Source organism: Cynoglossus semilaevis, chromosome 14, assembly GCF_000523025.1.
Source record: "Cynoglossus semilaevis isolate Cse_v1.0 chromosome 14, Cse_v1.0, whole genome shotgun sequence".
Lineage (NCBI taxonomy): Eukaryota > Metazoa > Chordata > Actinopteri > Pleuronectiformes > Cynoglossidae > Cynoglossus > Cynoglossus semilaevis.
In genome coordinates, this window is record NC_024320.1 from 10,393,962 (window position 1) to 10,414,604 (window position 20,643).

Here is a 20,643-nt window from a genome sequence, read left to right on the forward strand (position 1 = left end):
GGTGTCCAGCTTAGAAATATTTACTCTGTTGATTTTAAAATAGTGTGGTTGACAGTAGTGTGTAGTAGACTGTGGCTAGGTTGTCAGACGAAAATGTGTTTGTTCGTTTTAAGAGCGTCAGCAGCGATGAGTCAGCAAATGTCTGCACACAAAGGTGTAAAAACAAAACATGTAAATTACCGAAGGAGAAGTAAAACTTGTTGAGAAAAACAACATTGTACCTGTGTCATGTTGGCTGAGGGAGTGAGTGTGTTTGCAGTGGCAAACATACAGTACTGGGTGTGTCTGTGTGTGTGTATGTGTACGTGTAGTTGTAATGCACATAATTATTATCTAACAGCTGCAGCCTTTGGGGAATTATTATTATTATTTTTTACGCCATACGTGAGAACAAGGTTTTCTTAATACATTTATGGGAGATGGCAGCGTAACCATAAAACACAGCAGGTCTAGGGCGATATAAACAAGGACATCCTGTATTACTGTTTGACTTTTACAGTTGCAAAAATAAAAGGTTTAATTTCCCCTCTGTGAAAAAATGGAAAATCCCAACTTTAAAAAATGATGGCCCTACTCCACAACAATCAAGTCCTTCTCTCTGTACATTGAACTAATCCAGTGGTTCTCAAACTGTGGTACGTGTACCACCAGTGGAGCACTCTCTAGTAGTATGTGGTGAAAATTAATATTTTCACATTTACATTTTCAACTGAATAAATCTGAGACATACCATGGATAATTAATGCGACATTTAAACATAAACATCTTTCTAAACATTTATAAACATCTCTCCTGTGGAGGAAGCTAACAGTGAAGGCCTCTGCTGCTATATTCTAATGTTGGTCATCTTGGTGGTACTCAGAGAGATCAGTGTTTTCTCAGGTGGTACAGAGTAGAAAAGGATTGAGAACCGCTGCTCTAATCCATCCATTCCATCCACCGTACGCCTGCTAGCTTCAATGTTGTTTCCCTCCTTTTCTGGTCTTCCAGCACAGAAAATAGGGATGCGTTTGTAGAATTGTATGGAACTAAATTTTTATTATCTTGATTAGAATAAAAAAACGACTTAGCCCTAAGTTATATTTCCGGCCACTGCGTTGTTGACTACTAGTTCTGACAGGAGGAAGGAATGTAGCGGCCGTTGTGCTGCTGAGATAAAATACACATAAACTGATGTTCCTCATGTCTACAGCTGCCCCCCCCCCCCCCCCCCCCACACCCACACACACCCTACATATACACTCTGACTAATTTCCTACATTATGAGCCTGCCATTGAAGGGCTGTGACGCCCCCCAGGGGAGGAATGCCTCACAATTTTGAAAACCTGAATTCCTGAAATATTATATTCATGTACCTGTTAAAGTGCAATGACAATGAAGGTGGCTACAATGAAAGTAAGTTTAGACTGGTGTGCTCTTAGACCAGATCTGACTCGTATGTAAAATGTCGGGGACGTTGAGACAGTGGAGAGCATGGACCACTGAGTATCTTCTTATCTATATATGTAGCAAAAATAAGTTCAATTCACACCAGCTGCTGCGGCCTAAGATTAATTGCAGTTGATTTTCCTTTCTTCTTTTTCATGGACGTCTACTGTTTCACAACACGACGTGCAGAACTGTATGTCCTGACGACGGGACGGTGCTGATCAGCAGCAGTTTTCCAGCTCTCATGCAGCTCTGTCACAATGCCAACCATTTGTCCTTCCTCTGGCTTCTCATCGACATATCAACGCAGTGCACAGACATCAGAACACAGGAAGTAGTCGTCTCCACCTTCCGAGGACAGGTTATATAATCCTAAATAACAGAAAAAGCACAGACTTTTTTTCTTTTAGCAAATATACACCAAATGTCTCACAATTTGACTGAAACCAGAGCTGGGAGAAGAAAAAGGGAACATTTTCCTCTGAATCATCTTTGACTGAAATACTTTGGTAAATACACAGCCGGGAGCTTTCTCTGGTTGACATCTGTCTGTCTGGAAGAAAAAAAAATGTAAAAAGTGACTAGTTCTACCTTTTGCTTGCAGAAATTCAAAACGCACTGTTTAAACTGATAGTTCAACAAAGAGCAAAGGAAAGTTAAACAAAGACTGTCGTTGCCCAGAAGTATAGACACAGTAGGAGTAGAGGAGTCTATCATAGAGGAAGGTTACCGTCTCTTTCTATTATGTTCCCTTTGTCACTATTTCTGTCCACCCTTGAACTTCCATTAACCCCTTCCATGGAACTTAGACCGCACACGTGTGCAAGTATAAACCGACACAGTCTGGACACGGCTGCTGCTGATCCACTGCTTCCCGTTTGTTTCCTATGTTTTCTAGACAGGAAAAGAAAATCTGCTGCCTCCTTCCTCATGTCTTTCTCACTTCTCATTTCCCTCTCGTTTTCACTTCCATTATCTCACACAGTCAGAGGTCACCATCACTAGCTCTAATGAGAAGCCCAATTAGAAATGACCCAGATGTGTATGAACTGGTGAACAAAAAAAACTCTTACAGAAAAAGAACTGTAAAAAGTCAGATGAAAGAAATCTGAAACCATGGCCGTAGAAATATCCCCTCTGTCTGAAGCCCCATGACCCAGCAGTGAAGGTCTTCTTTACCAGACCAAAGCAGTCAAAGAACGACCTCCAGTGAGTATCATTGACTGGTCTGAGGCTCTCACTGAAATTAAATCCTATAGGAAATCTATGGTGTGCACTGACGACCAGAGTCCATGCAGGGAGACCATCACTAACCCTCCTCCATCTGTGTGTGTTTTCACTGTGATTCCAGGTAGACGAATCACACCAACACATGTGGAGTCATTTTATAACACTGAAAGGACAAAGAAAGTTCATGCAGATCAGAAACAATATCAAATTGCAGCACCTCTGTTGTGTCATCCGCTCTGAACTGACGCCTCTGTTACTGCAGGATAGACAGCACGGACACTGTGTCGTGTTGCACAACGTGGCTAATATGGCAAATGTATTTATTCCTAAACTGGTGCAGCCTTTACCTTTATTAAGGCCAAATTAAAGACATGTGATGCTGAACTGGTCACAGGATGATTCTGATCGTCGGTCGTCAGCTGATGGACGTGTGCCGTCACTAGAGCGTACTGCGGGTTACTTGTTATTAACTTTGTTTATGTGCTTTAGTCACAGCTGACAGACTGAGGGAACTAAAAATAAACACACACACAAACATACAAACACATGACATGACAGACACACACAGGGTAATATAATAAGATACAATACAAAACAATATACTATACAATATAATAACATGACATGACAGCACACGATACAACACAGCACAATACAATACAATATAGCATTGCATAACATAACATTAGATTACAATACAATACAATACATTGTATTGACTGTAGATTACAATACAATACAATACATTGTAATATGCTCAACTGACTGTTTACCTCTTGCATTAAGTTTCAAGTTCAGAATGTGATAAACATAATGTGTTTAAATGTCTTATACAGTAACACTACACTGAAAGTCTGACAGCGTTTTCACATTTGGATTTATAATTTCTCTGCTGCCCTCATTCCCTGGGTTTGATAAAAAGACATAACAGCCTCACATATACGCTGAGTGGATATTTAGGTCAACGCGTTCAGAGGGAAACACAGCACTCGGAGCCACCGCCATATTTAAGCTGGGGGAGGTGGGGGAGGTAGTTGGGAGAGTTGGATATTGGGAGGAACATGATGTTCTAGTGCACTCTTTAGATACAGCACCAGTTAGATGCTCACACGCGCACGTTTGGACCTTGCTACAAACTTTCAATCACAAATATTTTGCTTTTGAATATTTATTTTATGAGGTCACAACATCCACTCTGACAGTCTGTGTCTTTCCATCTTCATAGAAGCTGTGACCCAATAGCAGCGGCGCTGTTGCGTTTCACCTGCAGTCACAATAAAAAGGTGCACATGTGCAGTAAAACACCGGAGATCTCAGGTCCTTTTAACAACAGAACCTGCAGCGTTCTCTTCCTCTGTGTGCAGCCTGCTTTTGTAGCATGCTCTGCATGTGTGCATGCATGTATGTGTGTGCCTTTTTAAATAGCCCAAAGGCATTCGAAGGGATTTTGACACAGCTGCTGTCAAGTCATGGTGAGAGGTGTAAAAGAGACGACGCTGATGTAATGACCGAGCTCGTCATGCTGCATATTTTTGCTGCTGTTTTTCCCAAATGATAAAGGTGTCGTAAAAGCCTCATGTTGAACAACATGCTGGTGTAACACACTGTAAATCAAGTCTTTTTTGCCAGTTCAGCATCTAACCTGTCGAACTGCTACATCAGCCAGAAAAAAAAGGTTCACAGGAATGTGAACAAATCTGTGGTGTACAGTACCATTACTCGGTTCAAGAGATACTGTAGGTACTTGAGTTATTGGTCAAAATCAGTGGCAGGCTGAATATAATACATATGATGTAACACAAAATGCATAAGAATAGGTCAGCCACTTGGTGAAGCAAAAGTAAAACAGATTGGAGCAAACTAAGACCTGTGAACATCTCTCGTTGGTATTGCCTTAGTCCTTAGATTTATGGAGATACTCTTTCTCCTTGTCTCTGTTGACTCTTTTTTTTTTAAATTATGACTAAGGTGCACTTTTGTAGTTTTACTACCGATGCGTCATCTGCCTGATTAAAATGTAAATAGTCATTGACAGCACGTTTGTTATGTGACTATTTCCAATTTTCCCTGAATCTGTTTGTCTCTTAATTAACTGCAGATGGTGACAGTTGGTGTTGTTTTCTTTATCAACATCTTTTCATTGCATTCCCAGTTCACCCACATTTTTTTAATGATCATAATATTAATTCATATTATTACTACTGTAAAATAATAACAATAATAATATGAATAATAATCATTAGAATAAGAATAATACTTATTATTATATAATTTAATGTTAACCAGTGAAAAACTTAATATAAACTAGTTGAATGACTTTATGATGATGATTTTATCAATGTTATAAATTGGATTATAATTTGAAACAACTAACCGTATCTTTCCTTAACTACATACGTAAACACAAGTTAACTTTGTGAATCCATTTTATATAAAGCCATTGCGTTTGTCATGCACAGACTGCATACTATTGAAAAGTCATTACTCAAATGAGACCCAGTAGGATTTGGTTTCAGAAGGACTCATTCAGTGTTGCATTCTGAACAGGACAACTTAATGGGAGGAAGTTGTTTGTGCTTCACATTGCCAATGTTCAAACCATGTGTGGGGGAAAAAATAAATCAATTCAGTGACAAAACCACAGCTGTGGATTCTGAGTGTGTGCCGTAGTGAAGGGGAATTAAACAGGGAACAGAATGTGCCGGAGAGAACAGAGCCTCACAGACACAGGATTTTGGTTTTACTGCAGCCCAAGTATCATTTATTATTTATTGTCCCAGTGCTATTAGGATGCAGGGCAAAAAAAAAAAAGCAAACGCAACAACAACTGCTCCTGGGTCCTAATAATGTTTGGGGACTCCCTGCTGCTTCCTCTCACAGAAACACTTTCTGTCTGTGGAGGAACAAAACTAGTTTGTGCTGCAGGCCAAAAGTTGTACGTTTGACTCTAAAGACACAGTTCATTTGTGGACTAATAAAGTGTGCAGGTGTAAAAGGCCGATGGTAAAAATGGTTATTCAATGAAAAACACATTTGGAGTAAAGGCTTCAAACCTAACTGTATCAGATTAAAACACTAAGTGCTCAACTGAGTTGGTCGGGTTTTAATTAAAAAAACAAAACAAACAAACAAACAAAAAAACGTGACAGCAGCTGCAATATATTTACATACAAATTTAAATAGTAATATTTTCTGACAACTAAGAAACAAACTGTAGCTTTAGGGGAAGGATCACTATATATTTAAATACTATTACAGCTAACATCTGACTAATACACTGCTAATTGATACATGCTAGCATGTTGCCAAGACATAGCAAACATGCTACCAAAATGAGTTTACATAAATACTTTTCATAAATCTTTGCAAAAGTACCGTATATGTGTATCTTGTAACAGGTTGTTAATTGTATTTAGCACCAACCACAGGCCAGGAAAGAAAGTGACATGATCAATGCTGAAAAACATAAATGACCATAATCACTTTCTTCCCTGTTAAGATTTAAGGTTGTTTTGCAAATAAAAACAAAGATGAGAAACCAAATTAATTGTTTTGAAACCAAAATCTGTTGCGAGTATTGGGGAAGCGTTTATAAAAATGATTGGTGGGTGTGGAATGGGCGTGGTTATAGAGCCAAGCCTGTACGTTTGCAGTAAAACCAGATGTAGTACAGGACGTTCTGCATATACAGTACGTACATCACACGTGTGTGTGGTGGGGTCAGTAAATTAATTAATAAGTGCACAGCTGTGTGCACGAGTGGTCAGTGGCTTTTTTCACTAAGAGAACGTGACAAAAGGTGAAAAGTTGTACAATCAGAAGAATAGATAACACTGATATTATAATCCTTATACAATAAATAGTTGATTTTGCAGTAATCTAAGACTCTTCTGGAAGATTCTCTGCTGTTTCCAAAGATGTTGCTCCATGTCCAGATGATTCTTAATGCAGAATCAGTAAAAAACTTATCCATTGTCCTATCTATCTATCTATGTTAGCTGCCGTGGCCTGGAGGTGACCTTACCAAAAACATTGTCTCAGTGTGTGTTTGTTTACATGACGTTGCTCAGGGAAATAATGTTTGGGTGAGGCAGGGTTAGACGTGTTTGTGGGTAAAGGTTTAATTTATTGCATCTATTTATGGCCCGCAGAACTTCCTGGTGTTGACTGTAGCAGTTCAGCCAGTGTCGCGTCACACTCGTGGGTTCCCACATCCCACGGCTGAGTGTGACGGTCAATCTGATGACAAAACCACACCTTCTAACAACACTAACTAGGTTTCTCTGTTCTACATGCAAGTAATCTCAGCAGGGAGGTTTCATCCTCAGGAAACCAGAAACCTAAAAAAATAAAACGCCTATGTGACTCAAACCCATTTATTTAAAGTAGGGGAAGAATTTTATCAGATGTCATGAGTCACCTGCCGACCGTTTGTGTTGTTTTAGTTTTTGCAGTTGGAGCAACGAAAACATGACGCAGGAGTGGAGCAGAGTTTGAACAGCTCAGCAGGTTCTCGTGACTGAATGTTTAGTCTAACGAGGAGCAGTGGGAGTAATTAGGAGGCCTGGCTGAGTCACAGTGGTTTCCAGTACGCCTTTTAACCATTCTGCCTGGGGATAGCCCTCAGTACATTGACCTACTGAATTATTTCAACCATAAACTGAAGTTACTTCCACCAACAACGATTGTTGTTTTACTGCAAACTAGTTTAACATGACAAATATTTGTTCTGTGAGAACAAACACCTGAGAAGTGCGATACTAATTCACACCTGAGCACAGGTGCTGTTTTAAGGTAGTAAAGAGTCAGAGCTGAGTGTTAGGGGAATTGGTTGATTGTTGTTTATTTTGGTTAAATTACCCAATACAAAATATGACGGTTTGTTTTCCTAAGTGTTGTGTTGTGTTGTGTTGTAACATGTTTAGACTTGTTTTTGATTTGGTAGAGATCATGGTCCCAGTGAGCATGCTGTTATACTGTACAGAAACCAACAGGAACAAGTTGAAAAAAAAAACAACAACATCAGAATTGGTAAGAAAACATCAGCACAGATTCAATGAAACCAAGTGTTCTACTGTATTTTCATGACATTTCATTGTATTGTAATTTATTGATTTTATGTTGCTTCTGTGTGGCATTTGGCCCAGAGGCAATGTCTCTGTCATTGGTGTGGAACCCAAGATTGAATCCCAGTTAGGGCAGTTGGTACCTTCCAGTGGACTCACCACCCACAGGAAGGTTCAGGGGGGTTGGTACGGTGCAGTGTGATTTGGGTGGTGACTGCTGCCCCCGCGACCCGGTAACAGATAAGCGGATGAAAATGAATGGATGAATTGATGTTGCTTCTGTTGGAGATGACAGAGATTCAAAGAAGATTAAACTCCAATCAGAGTCACAAGTCAGTAAAGTGGATTTGAACCCAAACTCTAAAGTAGTTTTATTCAGACTCCACTTTCTTTTAAGGTACTGTTGTCACAGCCCTCTCATTTAAAGGTCAAACCTCACAGCAGGGGGTCAGATTGCATTAGACTGACATTTTGTTGCTGTCCATTTACACTGAGGCAGTGTAGATAGACAGAAGTCAGAGTGTGAGGAAATGAAGATGTTCACATTTTCACTGGCAGTGACCAGGATGGACAGGATTATATGTGATCAGATCAGAGGGACTGTTAAGGTGGAGCAGTTTGGAGCTAAAGTTAGAGCGGTGAGGTGGAGATGGTTTGGACATATGTTGAGGAGGGTTAGTGGAGAAAAAGAAGACAGAACTAACTTTTCTCTTTTTTGATCATGGGATTCAGCTTAAATTTTAAGTTAGTTAAAAAGACTCTCTTCACCTAATGAATTTGATGAAGTCATTTTTAGTTTCTCTTCAATGACGAAAATTCAAACTTGAAACACCTGGACATAACAAAACCCAGACTGTTAACAACCTTACCTTTTTTCAGTGGCAGGGACTTGGAGGTGAAAAGGTCAGAGATTGTGATTCTAACTCTTCTGTGCTTCAAACCTGATGGTCCTTCAGTGATGGACTTGGAGAAATGTTGATGACTCATTACAGGTTTAGTTTGCATTTTTTTAAAACTTTGTCATGCTAATTTCAAACTGTGGTTGAACAACTTGAGTGACTTTGGGCTTAAATGTTGAAAAGACTAGGAATAAGAAACAAGACTGTGAGAACTCCACCAGGACTTGACATTCATTGACACAGATTCTAGTTTGGAATCCCTGAAACTCAACTAAGTCCTGACATGAATACTGGAGTCACTAAGGACCTAATTACATCACTGGATATTATAAGACACCTTGCAAAAGATTTACTCAATTTATTATGAAAAATCTATGGTATAACTATGCTTTTCTGGTGTCATCAGGAGAACACAAGCAAAACTAAACAAAAATGTTGAAATGTTTGTTCAACCTTGAAGGAGTAATTCTTCAGGGAGGCATTTTCATGTTTTATTTAGTTTGGAATCCACGGTGTTAGCAACATCGTCACACTTTTGTTAGTGCGCCATAGGACTGCCACATTGTATGCTGTCAAGCGACCCAGTGAAGCGGACACTAAGAACAGTTTGTACCACAACACCACTGCCCCAATGGTGGTAAGGGTTTGACGACATTCTGGACAAGATGGTGGGTGTCAACATCAAAACTCTGTAAAGACATTATCTCTTAGTAATACATGATACTGCTAATAACATGACGGAAATGTGAGAATAATATATATTTATTTATTTTTCAGTATACATTTTTATTCACATAATAAACAAAACACTATATTTAACCGTTCATCTCAACAGATTACCATTTTGATTACAATGCTGCCCTCTTGTGTTCATATCTATGAACACCAACAAATCTTCTGGAAACAAACCGACCAAGTCTTTAAACCGACAACACCACACGGAGCAGGGGTGCTGTTCAGTTGCCACCGCCCACTGAATTCTGGGACAATTCGTACTGTTTCTTGAGCTCAGCGAGTTGAATCTGCATGTTGCAGATTTTTTCAGACACTTGCCTGAAATGCAACAAAGATATTCAAATTCAAAACTCTTCGCTTGAACAAAGTGGGAACTTTCTAAAAACCCCAATTCACATAAAATGGAGACTTTGTTTAAAACATAATTGAAAACAGCATACAATAAAAAAAATACAACTATACTAAATAGATAACTAAAGCCAAGCCACTGTATTATTTTTATAATATTTTCACTCATTGTAAGTATGATGCCTACAACAAGACCAAAGACTAATTACTACAAATTCCTAGCAGTCTCTTGGATGAGAAGTTAAACCAAGTTGCCCATAGTTTAGCTTCTTGCTGTTGTTTTGTTTTTGGTCCATTTTGTCTTCAGCAGATAAAACATGTTTTTTTGTCACACTGTCTTTACCAATTTTTACATTTTGTTCAGGTGTAGGTTATTCGGTTTTAGGTCGAACAAGAATTGATGATAATGTCACCACTGATGTCAATGTGTAAATTACTGCAGTACCTGTGGACGGCCTGAGCTCGGCTCAGTTGACAGTTGAGGCGTTTGACAATAGCTTCATATCGTTTGTTCTGGATCTGACATAAAAGGAAATAAGAATATAAGAATAATTCAGTTTTACATAAATGTTAAAATATGAATGTAGCTTATAATGTAAAAAAACCTCAATTTCTTTCTTCATTCCTGTCTGAGTTTCAAGCTCTTTCTGCAAAAGCTCTGTCTTCTTGGCTACAGCCTTTTTCATAAGACAGATCTTTTCTTTCAGAGCATCATTTTCTCTCTGCAAAACATTAAAACAAAATTAATAAAAGGTCATGGATGGATGCCACATGGAAGTCTACACATACATCATCGTGTATTTTACTTGCCTGTGCCGTACACACTGTTTTTCCATCAGAGCTTTCTAGATCTTTCTTCAGCTCATCTTTCCAGAGTTTCAAATTCCTGACCAGCGCTCTCTTCTCTTCAATGTTCTTAAAGACCTCTGTTTGGCTCATCATGTGCAAAACAGCAGCTCTGTGACTCTCCATCTTGGTTCGGTAGTCAGTGAACTTTACCAGTGCCACATGAGCCTTCTCCTCCTCCCCGTGTACATGAATCTTGAGTTCTGTATTCTCTTTGCTGATGGAAACACACCGATCATGTAGGCATTTTGTATGCTGCTCCAGGTCTTCCATGCTGATCTCCAACAGGAGTATCTCCCTCACTGTTGTTTTCAGCTGCTGCTCTACCACCTCACTTCTTCTTTCAACATCTGTAAGATTGGCCTCAAAGGAGGAGCCATTCATGTCGTTTAAGTTGACAGTGTACTAGTAAAACTGATTCGCTGATGCAGTGTATTAATGAATTCAACTGTTAAAAAAATAAGGTGAACCTGCAGAGAGCTGAGTATCTTCTGCTTCTCTTTCAGTGCCTCAGTCTGGATGGTGCTGTGGTGGCTGACATCCTCGACCGCTTTGTTTAATGAGAGACCCAGAACTTCCTCTGTTCCTAATCATAAAAGCCAAATCTCACACACTGTACATTTAAATGGCCACTCGGTGGAACATATTTCAATTATTTTATAACTACACTAATATAACAGGGAGAAATTGTGCGTAAACTATCTCACTGGTGCCTATGAGAGTGTACACACAGCTAAAAGGATAAATGATCGATAACCAGAACATATAAAGTAGTTCGTCACGATTGATCTTTTTTTAAAAAAAAATTAGATCACATTAAATTAAAAACTTTTAGAAAGTGGCAGATACGTTATTAATTACGGGATAAATGGTGGAACTACAATTACATGTTTAAAATGTAACATAATTGAAATTGAACGCTAAATACACGAACAGGAATGTTGAGGCAAGGGATATATAACTTGTAACCATCATCCTCTTACCTTTATCACTAGTCTTGAAACCTGCCATTTTGAAACTACTTTGCTTTGTTTACTTGACGAAATATCTTAATATTGATGAATTAATTAAATTAAACATGTTAATGGGGCCCTCGACGGCATTTTTAAAAAATGATTCTGCTTGGATAAACTAACGGAAGACTAAAACTACAGATACCACAGTGAAATGGGACTTTCTTGGAAAGCTTCCGGGTCCGGGTCTAGCTAGCTTCCGGTTTCGCTAAAACATTAAAAGGAGCGTGTGTGTGTTTTTAGTTGTTGTTATTTTTGGTAATCAGTTGATGCTTAAATGTGGCGACATGTTGGTGAGTCGCTGGTTACGGTTACGTTCGCTGTGCAACCGCGTGTGTCCTCACACCAGAAGAGAAGAAAGAAAGGGACTTTTGTGGCGGAGGACACTGATAGGACACCAGTTCACCGGCACATTGGCATCATCGCGTCCCTGTCACAGTGATGTAGGGGACTTGTACCAGAACGAGTGTATACAGAGGTACCTGCAGCAGCTCATGCAAGAATACAGATACATCTGCCAGAGGTTAGAGCTGCCTCACATCAGCGAGGCAGACAGAAGAGCATTGATAAAGAAACACACAGAGCTGCTGCCCCTGGCAGATGTCTTCACTGATATTGAAGAAGCCTTGAAAGATCAACAGGAAGTGTCCTCACTACTGCTTGGTGAGTATTAATTTATACACTGTGGTGCGATTAATACGCAGTTGTCATTATAAAGTATTTCCTTTTTAGACCAAGCATACATACATATTATCCTCGTTATACTATAATATTTAATTTTTAATATTCTCACAATAAAATATTAAAAAATAAATCAACATCCTATCTTTTACTTAACCATTTATGTTTAACCTTGACTGTAGGTTCAGTTGGAGCCAAAGATGAAGATAAACAACTCACCGAACTGTTAAAAGAAGAGGAAGCACAAATATCCTGCAAGGTTTTGACATTAAGAAAAAATGTGAGGTCAACCAACCATATCTGTGAATCCATATATACATTTTAGTGGTGTGTACAATTGTGTATTTGCTTTACACATTGTCTCTGCAGCTTGTTAAAGCTCTTGTACCCATTGATCCTCTTGACTCCAGTAATGTCCTGCTTGAGGTTATGGCAGGACGAACAACAGGAGGAAAGTATTCTAAAACACTTTATTCCTGAATAATGATGGGGATATACATGGATTTAGAACATTTTATTATCTTACAGGTGATATTTGCCAGCAGTTTACCAGAGAAATGTTTGACATGTACAGGGGCTACGCCTGGTTTAAAAACTGGGATTTTGAGGTTTATAACTACACACCTGCGGAATATGGTGACTTATTTGTTGTTAAGCTCAAAATATCTAAAATCAAATTAAATGATGAGGAAAGTGTGACACTGACTCTGTATCTCAGGGGGTTTGCACCATGCAGCTGTCAGAATAGCTGGAATCGACGTGTACAAACATCTGAAACATGAAGGAGGAACGCATCGAGTCCAGAGGATCCCCGAGGTGGGCCTCTCCTCCAGAATGCAACGTATCCACACAGGAACCATGACGGTCATCGTCCTACCTCAGCCAGTGGAGGTGGTGGTCCACTTGTTGCTTTTCTTTTAAACTGCAAATGTTTTAGACATTATTACTGAGACTAAAAAGTTTTTTGTGCCTTTTGTTAAAAAGTTGGATTTGCACATTGACCCAAAAGACCTTCGCATTGACACCTTCAGATCTCGTGGAGCAGGAGGCCAGAGTGTCAACACAACAGATAGCGCTGTCCGAGTTGTTCATCTTCCTACAGGTAAAATAATCTCTATAACAAAATGTCACTCTGTACTGTTAGGTTTAAATGACATTTGTTGGCATTGCTTTGCTTTTTAGTTATTATGTTAATGCTCAACTATAGACAGACTGTTGTTCTGCTGGTGGAACCGATGGAACCTGATGTAGCCTAAATAACTCCAATCACATTGAGGAGCGTTAGCTTCGATGAACTCTGAGCTAGGCTCTGTTGATTAATGTTCAAGACACTTAGTTGACACAAAGTCTCATGTTCTTACACTCTTCTTCCTCATTGAATGTTCACTATTTTCCACACAACTACAACACTAGGTCTTTAAACTGCCCAGTTACTCCTTCAAAGCAGCCTGCTGTTTTACATGAACTAACCTCCTAAAAACAGGAACAGTGGCAGAATGTCAGCAGAGTCGCTCCCAGCTCCAAAACAGAGACACTGCCATGCGCATGCTGAGAGCCCGGCTTTACCAGAGCATGATGGGTGAAGAAATCAAGCACAGACAAACAGTGAGGAAGCAACAGGTGGGCGAGCGTTCCCAGTCGGACAGAATTCGCACCTACAACTTCAGCCAGGACAGAGTCACAGACCACAGGACGGGCCATGTGGCAAGAGATATTAAGGTAAGAGCCTAAATGTGTGGCTCAGAAAGTTAAATGAAATGATAGGAATCTCTAAAAGTCTCCATTTGCAGGAGTTCATGAGAGGGGGAGGGGCTCTGGACAACCTGATCTCTGATGTTCTGGAGAACGAAGAGAAGCAGGCTCTCCTGGAGCTGGTGGAGAACAGAGGAAACGGCAGGGATCTGACAAATCCGGACTAGTGAAGGCATACAGACAGACGCTTTAAAAAGTGGAGGATGGACACAAAAAGTCAGAAAGTATGTCAATACAATGACAAGAGAGGACACATTGTCATATTATTTCTAAGTATCTCATTATATTATGATGCAGTACTTTTTACAAAAGTGATTAACGAATAAGCAATATTTTGGAAACATTACTTCCATGTATGAGAGGTGTGTTCATAAAAGGTTCAAAAATTTGCAGTCATCAATTTGCTGGTTTTCTCACAATCAACTTTATTGGTCTTTTTACATACGTATACATATACTGTACACACTACAATATGTTCTCTTTGCATTTAATTCACTGGTTCCCAAAGTGGGGGCTGGATCCCTTTTGAGGTGTGTTGTTGTGTGGGGGTCAAATTAATGTATTTGTGCCATGAGTACTGTCACAGTGGGGGAAAATTATTAGATTATAATTTTGTTTCCTTTTTCATTGATAATGTTTTTAGGAATATTGGTATTTTAAATAAGGTTAAGTGGAGTTTTGAAGCAGTAGCTTTGAATGTTTCAACAGTAGCCCTGTTAACGAAAGGGGGTGCTGCAAGAAAGGTTTTGGAACCAGGGATCATACTCATTCCTGAGGAACACTGACTGCTTTTAGGAGCTTCAGGAACAAAATAATTTTCTGTGCTACCTCAACACACCTAGATTATTATAACAAAACCAAACTCTGCAAACAGGATATTTTTTGTATCTGACAAGTTTTATTTGGATAATCCTTCCAACCTAAAATATAAAAACTTAATTGCCTGTTTTATGGTTAAATATTTTAAAAAAACACATTTTTTCAGATTCCTCTGATATTAAACAATGATATAAAGAAAAACTGATGAAAACCTGGAGAAGCTGCTGAACTGCTGTGCTGAAGCATCTGCACTTATCAGATATAGTGAAGACAGAATTTTCCATGATTTATAAATATAAAGATGGTTCTGACAATAACGTTGGTGCGAACAATGAGAATGTCTTTCAGATTGCATTTTGGGGTTGAAATATACTAATTACCTGTTTGACAACATGTTACTTTTGTCTGTGATAAAAAAATCTTTTGTCCTTGAAACTACTGTGTTAGCATCAGTCGTCGTCATCTCTCTGTCGGAGGCTTCTTGATTTGCCATTCTGTGTCTTGTTTTTCCTGAACAAAGCAGGGCCGCTGTCATCTCCGAGGGAGGTGATGATGCGCTCCTTGAACTTGAACCTTGGCTCTGGTGGTAGGTCGACAACAGTGGAGACGCTCGCTGCACCTTCGTCCACTTGGGGCAACTGCAGGTCTACTTTGGCACTGGAGAAAGACAAAATCAAACGAAATAAAATCAGTGAGTGGCATCGTAATAGTGAGAAGTTCTGACAAATGTGGACCAGTGTTTTCTTACTATGGATCTTCCTCTTGTCGGATCTGTTCCCAGGCTCCATATGGATTCGCGGTTTTCTGTCTTTTGGCTTGTGTCACCTGTTCCTTCTTCTTCACCTCTGTTTTCTTCTCTTCAGGTTCAGCTGCTGTTCTTGGCTCCTCTTCCTTTTTCACATCTGGAGCCTTCTCTTCAGGCTCAGCTTTTTCTTCATCTGTTTTTGCTTCTGATTTCCTTTTCTGACACATGTCAAGTTCAAGTTGGTCAAAGAAAAGGAAAATAAGAATTATCTTATTTCTTATCTATAACCTATTTCTTCTTACCCTGAAGCTGATTTTGGGGATTTTAGGCTGCTGCTGACTGGCTTGATCAGGAGCCTCTGCTTCCTTGGACGGTTCCTTGGCTTCATTAGAGCTCTCGCTGTCCTCTTTTTGTTTTTCTTCTACTTCTGGAGTTGGTTCAGCTTGAGAAGTTGAAGACTCTTCCGGACTCTCTTCGTTCTTTCCCTCTTTGTTGGATCCAGACTCTGAGGCCTCAGTGTTGGGGAACCCTGGCGGCTTCTCCCAGCTGGATTCTGTGTTAGATAGCCAACATGATATTCAGTTTAAAAACATCTCGGTTAAAAAACAACAACAATAAAAACAAAACCAGCTGGTAATAAGGTAACAGTAACTACATTCAGTCTATAGAAATGTACCACAAGTAAAAGTGTAGAATATTGTATAATATTGCATCTTAGTACAGCAGTCATTTGCTTGAACAACTAAAGGAAAACATAGCATATTCTTACTACACATGTATGTAAAAGTATAGAAGATACAACTGTTATTACAATGGTTTCTAATATTATTTCCTTTATTCAGCAACAGTTTTCAAAATAGCAGTTTTGATGCAAGAACTGTGAAATGGTTGAAATAGGGTGGGGTAATGAATACTCCTATCTAGAAAAGTTGAGTGCTGCAGAAAAAAGGGCATGATAAACATAAAACTGAAACACTGTAGTCTAAATGTACTTAAAGGAAATGTCCTACTGTACCTCCAGTCTCTGTGTTGTAGTAATATGTATATCCTTCAGGACTGACTGCCTCCATCCAAGGAGAACTAGAATAGTTCTACAAATACACAAATGTTAAGAGTGTGTGTTTTGACAAAAAATGATAATAATTCACAATTTCATATTCATTTATATATATTTCTTACCTCTGTTTGTCCAGGATATGCAGAGGATGAAACTGCTCCTTGAAATCCTGGATTTTCCCACCGGGATTCTAAAGTTAAAACACAGGACAACAAATATTAGAAATCACCAAAAATGTGGGTAAAATAAAGCCCAATGACATTTTAAGGGGAGTCAGGTTTTCCTTTACCTCCAGTGACTGTGTTGTAATAATATGTGGTTCCATCCTCTGCTTGTCCTTCAACCCAAACCTGCATTTTTGGTTGATGTGCAGGTTTCTTTCTTTGTTTCTCTCCTTTCTTCTGCTGTACTTTAGGCTGCGGTCTTACCTGAGGATGTGGCCTTGAGGTTGTTTTGGCTGGAGGTGGGGTATAGGAACCTGAAACATAAACATTTTAATGAGACACAAGTTTCATCTCAGTAATTTAGTGTAGAACATGCTACAGTACCTCCTGCCATCCTCTTCAGATCTTCTTCATATGCCTTCATTGCAGCTTCCTCCATCTTTGCAAAGTCTTTGGACATACGTTCCTCCTGCTTTTGCTTTTCAATGCTCTTCTTTTTAATCTATAAAAAGATGTAATGGTTCATGAAAACTGCTTCTAGCCAATTGGGTAACAGCTTTCAAGTCAGAGTGTAGGGCATGGTCCTTATCTTGCCTGCCAGTTCTGAAAGTAGTAGAATTTTTTAAAATGATAATATTCACACCCATCAATATTAATAATCACCCTCCCCCACACCACCCCACTTATATTCATATCCATGGATGTGAATATTAGTCTGAAATCTGCCTACCGTCATTTTTAATTTCTACTGTTGCCAGATATAATTCATAAGACATTTTCCACATTTCTAATCTCACAGTCACACTAGGACACGTACAGCAGGTTTGCTGATTCCTCCAGGGTTCTGACTTAATTTTAACTCATTAAAAAGGGGTTTCCTGTAAAAGAAACCGTTTTAAGCACATTATGAAATATTTAAACACAAATTCCCAATCTCTAGTAGTAAAAAAGTAAAAACACACTTTAATTTTAGTGTATGAAGGAGCTGCAGGGGCATTTATATATGTGCATACCTCTGAAATTTTGGCAGCCACATTTTCTTTGTGATTCTTCCCTCTTTCGTGGAATTCGACGCTCTGCGAAGGAAACAACAGACATAGACTTATTATTATTATTATATTTAGGTTAAATCTGTTCGCACAGTCATTTTTAATATGACTATGTGGGCTCATACATTTTTTCTTTCATTATTTGTCTACATAAAATCCGTTGTGAACCATTGTTAACTCAACAGATTTACACTTTATTTTTCTTAATAGTCATCAGGATTACGTTTTTCTCTGTATAGCCCACGCTGTCTACTCACAGGCTTGTTGTCTGCAATCCAGCACTTGCAGTACTGACAGAATTTCCTCGGTTGTGATTTCCAATAGTCCGCCCTGTAAACGGACAACACATACTGTTAATATTAAGACCAAAACAGTCAGAATGAGCTGGATTAGCCCTAGCGTTGGCAGCTAACGTATTTCAAAATTATTAAATCGTCTCGGTTACGTTCCGTGGAGGTAAACCGATCAAATGAGCAGTGTAACTTACATTATAGCTACTTTTTGTTAGGTAAAAATTAAAAATCCTCTTCGCACATTTCAACAATGAAAACAACGGCCGTGGCTAACGACGTCATCAAAGAGCGACAACCCAAAAACTTCCTCATGATATTGATAAGATTGTTTTAAATGCATCGCGCCGGGGAAAGTCGGTTGGTACAGCAGCAACATTGACCAACACAACAAAAATAAAAAGGTACAACACACAGAAATGAATATTTATTAGTAACAAGTTCTTACTGTTCACTAATACTAGATAAAGAGACATTCCTCAAAAAGTTGCTGCAAATCATTTTATTCATTGAAAACAACAACAACAAATAAGTACATTTACGCCATAATTATTTTTGCTGTAGCAAAACACAATTTAAAGTTTGTCTTTCAAAAGGAGTACACTATGGTTGTTTTTTAAATGATCAAATATGAATCTAAAGGTTGAATCTAATTTTTTAAATAAAAACTTTAAATAATGTTAAATCTGTTAAAATATAAAGTCTTATTGTGAACAAGTAGAGATTTATAAACTGTATGTGGAATTTACTTTCAAATAAAAAAAATACCGAGTCAACTTTACCATAATTTTACAGTTATTTAAGGCGAAAAAAGATTATTATTGTTATTGATAACATGAATGTACCTAAGATTAATGACTAGCGATAAAGTCGCAATGAGGACATGTCACCAACAGGGGTCATCAGTGATAATGTGTGGTGATGTGAAGTCTGCCGGAAATGGCGGAGAAGAAGAACTTGACGTGACCCTCCTCTCCTTAAGGACTCTAGATAGAACATAACTCAGCTGCTGCTGGTACGTGCTCTCTCTACAGTTCGGTGCTGGGTGAAGGTTCGTGTCTGCCCATGAACGGCAACATGGCCGCTTCCTCACACCGGGTCATGTTGGGTCCGTTGGTCGCTGCCATCGACCAGGGAACGAGCTCCACCCGGTTTCTGGTGAGTGTACCAGCCGGCCTTGTATCATTCAGTTCCAGCTTGATTTATGGAAACAAATCAAATAAAGAACAGTATTAATATTAAAGGACACGGGTGTATCGGCTTACAACCATATGACGCGGCAGAGCATGTAGGAATTTATAATAAGAATTAATATACAATAACTTTAAATCACAAAGGATAAGTTGTCTATGATGCTGTGTTCATCAGTAGAAATGTAGACCCTGTTCATTGTGTGCAGGTGTTTAATTCAAAGACAGCAGAGCTGCTCAGTCACCACCAGGTGGAAATCAAACAGAGCTTTCCTAAAGAAGGGTAAGTTAAATATCAGTTTAACTCGCTACCCTAATATTGAAGAGCGCAGAAATAACCAAACATGATTTTCTGTCTGTAACTTCTCAGATGGGTGGAGGAGGACCCCAAAGAAATCTTGCAGTCAGTGTACGAGTGCATGGAGCGCACATGTGAAAAGCTCACCCAGCTCAACATAGACATCTCCAACATCAAAGGTTTGTGTACTGTATGTTGCTCTTTGTTATTCACTGAATTGTGATCAATTGCTTTGGTCTGTTCTACAGAGAGGTTTGTCATCTAATGTGTGGATTATTTCTAATGTCTGTCCAGCTATTGGAGTGACCAACCAAAGAGAGACTACACTTGTTTGGGACAAAGAAACAGGAGAGCCTCTCTATAACGCTATTGGTAAATTTGAATTGCTTACATGTTCAAGTATAGTTGCTATGCTTCCTAAGCATAGTATACAAAAACAAAATCTATTGTTTGGTGATTCAATTGAACTTTTCTGGTGTTTTTGTTGTTGTTATTTTAATAGTTTCAACAATGTTAACTACTTATCTGCCTTTGTAGAACTACCGTATTTTCCGCACTATAAGGCGCACCGTGTTATAAGGCGCACCTTCAATAAATGACATTTTAAAACTTTTTCCATATATAAGGCGCTACAGTAGAGGCTGTAGTTACGTTATGCAACCATTAGATGGTGCCGCGCTAAAGGGAATGTCAACAAAACAGTCAGATAGGTCAGTCAAACTTTATTAATAGATTACAAACAAGCTTTCCACAACTCCATTCACTCCCAAAATGAATAAACAGCTGTTTTATTATTTTCTCTGAGGTAAAGCATTAGCATTTTCGTGACACATCTTTAACATCTTTTAACAACAGCAAGGTATAACATTTTACTTTTCCTCCATTCAGTCAACACGCAAAAAACAGTCTGATACTGTTACGGTAAATTAAACGTTAGTGCAATCACAATATAGTGACACTCGTAATGTGCAAAAACAATAACAAGTGCAAAACAATAACAATAACAATAAAGCAATAGCATAATAACTGTAA

General features: G+C 38.8%; 4 protein-coding genes across 6 annotated transcripts in view; 2 read left to right on the forward strand and 2 right to left on the reverse strand.

The window, feature by feature from the left end:
- Positions 1–9,144: 9,144 nt before the first annotated feature.
- On the reverse strand, positions 9,145–11,696 carry ccdc122 (coiled-coil domain containing 122). Its single transcript, XM_008324937.3, has 6 exons — positions 11,537–11,696; positions 11,024–11,139; positions 10,518–10,916; positions 10,313–10,429; positions 10,153–10,226; positions 9,145–9,677 (listed from the first exon to the last, which is right to left on the reverse strand). Exons 1-6 carry the CDS (start codon positions 11,562–11,564, stop codon positions 9,581–9,583), a joined length of 831 nt encoding a protein of 276 aa, XP_008323159.1. The 5' UTR covers positions 11,565–11,696; the 3' UTR covers positions 9,145–9,580.
- Positions 11,697–11,735: 39 nt separating this feature from the next.
- mtrf1 (mitochondrial translational release factor 1) lies at positions 11,736–14,387 on the forward strand. Of its 2 annotated transcripts, none has more exons than XM_025062308.1 (8): positions 11,736–12,229; positions 12,430–12,527; positions 12,617–12,698; positions 12,776–12,883; positions 12,984–13,138; positions 13,232–13,349; positions 13,731–13,966; positions 14,038–14,387. In XM_025062308.1, exons 1-8 carry the CDS (start codon positions 11,836–11,838, stop codon positions 14,164–14,166), a joined length of 1,320 nt encoding a protein of 439 aa, XP_024918076.1. In that variant the 5' UTR covers positions 11,736–11,835; the 3' UTR covers positions 14,167–14,387. The 2 variants fall into 2 exon arrangements, with proteins under 2 accessions (XP_024918076.1, XP_008323158.1); XM_008324936.2 differs by having other exon boundaries at positions 11,737–12,229; positions 12,966–13,138.
- Positions 14,388–14,577: 190 nt separating this feature from the next.
- On the reverse strand, positions 14,578–18,441 carry wbp4 (WW domain binding protein 4). The gene is made up of 10 exons (XM_008324935.3): positions 18,321–18,441; positions 18,091–18,163; positions 17,798–17,860; positions 17,169–17,286; positions 16,910–17,098; positions 16,743–16,810; positions 16,579–16,654; positions 15,866–16,116; positions 15,567–15,781; positions 14,578–15,475 (listed from the first exon to the last, which is right to left on the reverse strand). Coding segments are annotated over exons 1-10 (1,263 nt in total). The 5' UTR covers positions 18,323–18,441; the 3' UTR covers positions 14,578–15,267.
- Positions 18,442–18,449: 8 nt separating this feature from the next.
- LOC103389502 (glycerol kinase) overlaps positions 18,450–20,643 on the forward strand; it is a 10,005-nt gene continuing 7,811 nt past the window's right edge. Inside the window, exons 1-5 of one of the 2 annotated variants that reach the window (XM_008324932.3) lie at positions 18,450–18,527; positions 19,158–19,281; positions 19,523–19,596; positions 19,684–19,790; positions 19,906–19,983. In XM_008324932.3, coding sequence (XP_008323154.1) covers positions 19,189–19,281; positions 19,523–19,596; positions 19,684–19,790; positions 19,906–19,983 — 352 coding nt within the window. In that variant the 5' untranslated portion in view covers positions 18,450–18,527; positions 19,158–19,188. Of the gene's footprint in view, positions 18,528–19,013; positions 19,282–19,522; positions 19,597–19,683; positions 19,791–19,905; positions 19,984–20,643 lie in introns of those variants that run through there. The other variant, XM_008324934.3, reaches the window with a different exon arrangement.

What these genes read in the sequence shown, in the direction of transcription:
- ccdc122 (XM_008324937.3), bottom strand. Translation starts at nt 11,564, where the DNA reads ATGGCAGGTTTCAAGACTAGTGATAAAG. An exon ending in TTTCAAGACTAGTGATAAAG is followed by an intron (nt 11,140 to 11,536) that starts GTAAGAGGATGA and finishes TTTTATGATTAG; the next exon opens with GAACAGAGGAAGTTCTGGGT. An exon ending in GAATGAAGAAAGAAATTGAG is followed by an intron (nt 10,227 to 10,312) that starts GTTTTTTTACAT and finishes CTTTTATGTCAG; the next exon opens with ATCCAGAACAAACGATATGA.
- mtrf1 (XM_008324936.2), top strand. Translation starts at nt 11,836, where the DNA reads ATGCTTAAATGTGGCGACATGTTGGTGAGTCGCTGGTTACGGTTACGT. An exon ending in AGTTGTTCATCTTCCTACAG is followed by an intron (nt 13,350 to 13,730) that starts GTAAAATAATCT and finishes TCCTAAAAACAG; the next exon opens with GAACAGTGGCAGAATGTCAG. An exon ending in ATGTGGCAAGAGATATTAAG is followed by an intron (nt 13,967 to 14,037) that starts GTAAGAGCCTAA and finishes CTCCATTTGCAG; the next exon opens with GAGTTCATGAGAGGGGGAGG.
- wbp4 (XM_008324935.3), bottom strand. An exon ending in GGATTGCAGACAACAAGCCT is followed by an intron (nt 17,861 to 18,090) that starts GTGAGTAGACAG and finishes TTTCCTTCGCAG; the next exon opens with AGCGTCGAATTCCACGAAAG. An exon ending in CTACAACACAGAGACTGGAG is followed by an intron (nt 16,117 to 16,578) that starts GTACAGTAGGAC and finishes TATCTAACACAG; the next exon opens with AATCCAGCTGGGAGAAGCCG.